Source organism: Cyprinodon variegatus, unplaced genomic scaffold, assembly GCF_000732505.1.
Source record: "Cyprinodon variegatus isolate N-32 unplaced genomic scaffold, C_variegatus-1.0 Scaffold793, whole genome shotgun sequence".
NCBI classification, from domain to species: Eukaryota; Metazoa; Chordata; class Actinopteri; order Cyprinodontiformes; family Cyprinodontidae; genus Cyprinodon; species Cyprinodon variegatus.
In genome coordinates this window covers 370,686-376,573 of record NW_015151246.1, presented here as the reverse complement: position 1 = coordinate 376,573, position 5,888 = coordinate 370,686, and the positions used below count along the sequence as shown (strand labels likewise).

Sequence of the window (5,888 nt, the reverse complement as noted above, 5' to 3'; positions counted from 1 at the left end):
CCTAACTAAGCATTTCCTAACTAAAAATGTCCTAACAATTGCCAAACGAACCAAACATGTCCTGACTCACTAACCATGTCCTAACTAACCAAACATCTAAATAAAAATCTCCTAACTAAGCATTTCCTAACTAAAAATGTCCTAACAATTGCCAAACGAACCAAACATGTCCTGACTCACTAACCATGTCCTAACTAACCAAACATCTAAATAAAAATCTCCTAACTAAGCATTTCCTAACTAAAAATGTCCTAACAATTGCCAAACGAACCAAACATGTCCTGACTCACTAACCATGTCCTAACTAACCAAAAATGTCCAAACTAAAAAAATCCTAACTATGTCCTAACTAACAAACCCCGTCCTAACTAAGCATGTTCTAATCAACCAAACATGTCCTAACTAACCAACTAACCAATCCTGTCATAACTAACCAACCCTGTCCCAACTAATGAACCATGTCCTAACTAACTAGCCATGTCCAAAGTAACTTGTCCTATATAACTAAACGTGTCCTAACTAAAAATATCTTAACTAACCAACCATGTCCAAACTAACAAAACATGCCCTTACTAACTAACCATTTCCTAACTAACCAATCATGTCCTAACTAACCAACCATGTCCTAACCAACATGTCCTATATAACTAAACGTGTCCTAACTAAAAATATCTTAACTAACCAACCATGTCCAAACTAACAAAACATGCCCTTACTAACCAACCATTTCCTAACTAACAATCATGTCGCAAGTAACCAAGCATGTCCCAACTAACCAAACATGTCCTAACTAGCCATTTCCCAACCGACCAAGCATGTCCTAACTAACTAACCGACCCTGTCCTAACTAACCAAATATGTCCAAACTAAAAATGTCCAAACCATGTCTTTATTAACTAACCATTTCCTAACTAACCAAAAATGTCCTAACAAAAAATCCTAACTAACCAACCCTGTCCTAACTAACCAACCATGTCCTAACCAACCAACCATGTTCTACCCAAGCAACCATGTTCTACCAACCCAACCATGTCCTAACTAACCATGTCCTAACTAACCATGTCCTAACCAACCAAACATGTCCTAACTAACCAACCAAACATGTCCTAACTAATCAAACAGGTCCTCCCAGCAGCTGGAAGACTCTAGAACCACCACTGTTCCCAGTAACCTCAATCAGTTCTTCCATTCATGCTGATTCTGCAGTTTCTACCTCAGTCAGTTAAATAACCTGCTGCTGTCATTTTAAACATCTCTGATGTTGCTGCTATTTTCACATTACTGGAAAAAAAGTCCATAGCTGGATGTTGGTTATTTATTGTACAGTTTTAGATTGTTAAAACACTTTATAGTAATTTATTGTTTATATTTTAACTCTTCACTATTTTGTTATTCTTATACATTTTTCTAAGGTCCATGTTTGTGTGACCATTTTTTTCAATAATCTTTTTGCTGCTGAAAACACCAGTATTTCCCAATTGAGGGACAATAAAGAGATTTTCTATTGCATTTTATTCCATTCTTGCTGCACTAAAACATTTTTTATGAACTATGGAGAAACAATTTATAAAAACCCAAATTAACTAGAGATCTTAAAACCTGCCGATGAAAAATATTGGATTATATATTATGGTTCTTGCAGTCTTCACCAGAAACCTTAAAAACACTTTCTATTGACTTCCAGCCGCTATGAACGGCAGCAGGAAATCCCCCACAGGCTGCCTGCAGCAGAGAGCTTTCAGCGGGGATTTCCAGCGCTGCCTCCTGGCGGAATGCTGGAGGTCTGGAGCTCCCAACAAGAACTGCAGATTATTGTGGGATTATAATCCTCATGAACTGATGAACAGAGGATGTCTAGAGGTGGACTTTCTCACTTAAAAACATGTTAAACCTCTTTTTTTCCAGCTCATAAAGTAAATAAAGCCGAGCTGCTCTCTAGCTAGAAGCTACAGAACAGAGCAGATTAAGAACCAGACGCCGAGCTGCAAAGCAACTGGACCACAGTCTGATCCAGAATCCACATTTCTGGGTTTAAGTGTTTTTGGTGTGAATGCAGCATAATGGTGGCGGTAAGTGGCTGCAATATGTAGGCAACACATACAGCCTGTGGATGGGATGTGGCAGTTACAGGGTTAACTTCAGATATACATAGATAAACATGGTAGAGCATTAACAACAGTGCTCTCACCGTGGTGAGTTGAATCCACTGTCGACGGTGACGGAGCTGGAGTCCATGCTGTCCAGTCTGGCAGAGTGGACGGAATGCTGGCTCTGAAGGGGCTCCGGATGGTTCTCCTTAGCACCAGAGAAGGTAAGGGTCCTTTCAAAGCGCATCTGTAAATCTCTTGCCTTCTCTCTCTCCAACAACCACTGCATGGTGCCTATTCCACACCCTTCCACCTGGGAAAATCCACCTTTAGGCTTTTCTCCTTTTCCTTCTTTCGCCTGTCCATCTTCCACTTCCTCATCATCGGAGACATTGTAGTAGTCGAAGGAGCTCTCTGCAGTACTAGAAGGGGGGTCCACCCCCTGCGTAGGAACAGTCAGTGTTGCTACAAGAGGTTTGGGAGCATCGTCGGAATCAAGAGCATCGCAGGATGAAGACAGAGGGATAGAGGCAAGAACTGCAGGTTTCCTTAAGGAGCTGTAGCCAGGTAATGAGAGGCTGGGAGGAGGCCTAAAGATGGCGTCCTTGCAGAAGGTGTCCTTGTGTTTGTCTTGCCCAGTGGAGGCACTGTGGGGAGGTCTGCCGTTTGACACGGCAGGGTCAGGGATAGACAGAGGTATTGGAGGTAGGCTTCCCCCTTTAGGTCCCACGTTTGACAGGTCCTCCTTTAAAGGGCTGCACGTCTGCCTGTCGGAAACATTTGCTTTGAATCCGCTCTGGCTGCTTTTGCCTAGACTTCCCAGCAGAACAGCGGCGTCTGAGGCAGCAGCACACTGGAAGTAATCGTCGGGAAGGCTGGAGGCGGGCTGAGGGTTTGGTGACGCTGGCAAACTGTCTCTGCTCTTACTTTTCTCAAAGCTTCTGGCAGCATCTAAACCCAGGGAATCCACCTTAGATGAAGGGGGTGTGGCCCGGACGTAGTGACATGAGCTCTGGGCAGCTCGTAGAGTGCCGTCATCCGTGAAATAACGACTGCGCTCATCGTAATAATCGGGCGGTGGTCCCATCAACCCAGTATCCACCAGTCCTTTGGAGTTATCCATGGATCGAGAACGTTCTTTAGCCTTGCTACTGCGCTCGTTCCTCGACTTCCTCTCCTGGGTATGGGAGTGGGAACGATGGACCTTGGAATGATGAGCCGATGGGCCGTGGCTCGGCTCAGGAAAGGGCATCTCCATGCGGCGCTTGGCAAGCTCCCCAGACACATCCCACTCTGGCGTGACGGGCAGGTGAGAAGAGTCCAGAATATTGGGAATGCTGTGAGCGAGGTGATGTCGTGCTCGCTGGCGCTCCAAAGCCAGCGCTTGTTCTCTGGGTGAGCGAGCCAGCGAGGAGGAGTAACCTCTGAAGTCTTTGTCGGCCGGCTCTAAATGGGTACCATCGGTGGTTTCAAAGCGGAACGTTCTGGTCTTGCTGTGTGAGCGGCTGAGTTTGGATTGAGACTGCTTTCTGTGCCGACCCCCACTTCTTCTACTTCTGGAGCTCTGGTTAGCCGAAGACGACTTGCTTCTCTGATTGCGCTCTTCTTCAAGTCTCTTCATCACTGCTGTATGTCGGGCCAGATTTTCTACGGTAAGGTCAGGGTTGATCCTACGAATAATCTCCATCTCTACTTGACGGGGCAATTGGTTGGACTCCTCTTCGTCACGGAGTGGCCACTCCTCAGGAGGAAACTGAGCCGAGAAAGTCGCCAAATGCTTGGTCTTCTCCTTCTTAAAACTCAGGCGGAACAACTTCAAACCAAACTTCCTCCCACTCGTGGCGCTGCCCAGGGATTGTTTGTCCGGGTCACCTGTTCCTCCGGTAGCACCGAGCCCCCCTCGCTGCTTGATGAGGGTGTCTGTCTTGAACGGGAACCCCAGGGAGTTGCGGCTCTTTTCAGAGGTGCCGGCCGCCTGCTGAGGTGTTTGGGGGGAATACTGGGACAGGTGTGCCTCTCTGTGTTCTTTGGGGGAGCGCCGCTGCAGTGTGGTGTGGTGGCTGGGTGGGTCATCTGCACGGTAACTACTGTTGTAGAAAAAATCCTCCCCTCCGGCGCAGTGGTTTTGGCTGGACTTGGTGTGTGAGCAGTCTAGGAACCCCCCAGAATTGGAGGGTGTTACGGTGCCAGAGGGAGGAGAGATGCACTGAGTTTGCTGATGACGCTGTTGTTTCTGATGTTGGTGCCTGTCAGACGGTCGCTCTTCTAAGTGGTACCACTTTGAACTAGTTCGAATAAGACTTGGAGTGACGAAGTAGGTTTGAGGAGTTACAATGAAATATCCCTCAGGTGTTGGGTAGATTTTACGCTCCCGGACTAGTAAGCTGAGCGTGTGGTGCAGCGCTTCCTCTGTCGGTGTAGGAACCCCTGAGTCCAAATCAGAAAGAAAGGAAATACAGAAATCAGGTCATTAAAGACCCCAGAAAGCCATCAACATTACACCACATGACAGAAAACAGCCATTAACTCATCTCTGGATGGATCCATATACTCCATACTGCCCCCACCATGCTGTTAGTTTCTGCTCAATCAATGTTAAAATCATCTTAGCAGGATTTGTTGAACTTATCCTGACTCTGATGCATATTCCAGGAGAGTTCTGAGATGAGTAAAGCTTCAGAAATGATGTGTCCTTTACTGGAGGAGCCTGCAGATGTTGCAGAGCTATGGCTCATTACGCACCATTTTAACATGGATTCATTGCCGTTTTCTCCTGTATCAATAATTTATCTTAAAGATATTTCAGCCACCAATGGCTCATGTGAAACAGCAAAGAAAAGGTCCCTGTGCCAGTTGCGTTGCGTTGTGTAAGTGACGGAAACACCCGGTGGGGAAGCCAACACTAATGGCAACCAGCTGATCAGATGAGAAACCAGTTTTAGGCCTTTATGGCTAACTGGGAACATTGGCCAAAACATCTTTGTGTTGGAAAATGAAAGAAGGTTAACACCTGATGGACTCTGAGGGTTCCCTCTGTGCAGCTGATGGAGACTCTCCTTACAGTCCTTCATGTTTCACTAAGTTAAGGTTCCTGTTTCTAAACTGACGATAATTTCCACGGAAACCTGCGTTACCTGGAAAGCATGTCTGCAGGTGTTCTGTTAGAGCCTCATGAGTGACGGGCTTGTGGGCGGAGTTCATCGCAGAGACAGCCAATAGTAGAACGTCTCCCAGTGGGATGAACTGTGACTGGCTGATAGGAGACATACTGATGGGAGAGACATCACCTGGAAAGAAAAACACATCTTGAGTTTATAGTTAGGTGGACAAAGGTCCACATTACATAGAAAACCCTCTGAAACACCAAACATGAGTGTAAGTGCATCAGGAGTCAGACAGCAGCACCGCATGGAGAGAGAGGAGCGGTGATCGCTGAAGATGGAACCAGCTGAACTTCTCTATGAAAACGCAACATGGCGGCCAATCAGGGACTGGATGGAGGAGAAGCTTTTCTACTTTAAATAATTTCATCCTAGAAGGACTGTTGATCATCCTCCCTCACCTCCAGCACAGAGCCCCGTCTGCCACTGCCCGCTGCCCAGCATCAGGGCTCTCTAAGGGGGGAGATTTACAAGGAAGTCCTGCTGAATCCGAGCATCATCCAGACTAGTGCTGAATTAATTAATCTGATTACTTGTGATTGATCGATTATTGGAATAATCATCAGTATAGTCCTGTTTCTCTGGCTGTGTGTTTCCTGGACAGGTCCACCTGTGGAGCTGGTTGACAGTTGCCTTTTGT

General features: G+C 46.3%; 1 protein-coding gene across 1 annotated transcript in view; it reads right to left on the bottom strand.

The window, feature by feature from the left end:
* LOC107098619 (storkhead-box protein 2-like) overlaps window positions 1-5,888 on the bottom strand; it is a 16,319-nt gene that overhangs the window by 5,972 nt on the left and 4,459 nt on the right. The window contains exons 2-3 of the mRNA XM_015396388.1: window positions 5,222-5,374; window positions 2,189-4,514 (exon numbers count right to left, since the gene is read on the bottom strand). Coding sequence (XP_015251874.1) covers window positions 2,189-4,514; window positions 5,222-5,374 — 2,479 coding nt within the window. The remainder of the gene's footprint in view (window positions 1-2,188; window positions 4,515-5,221; window positions 5,375-5,888) is intronic.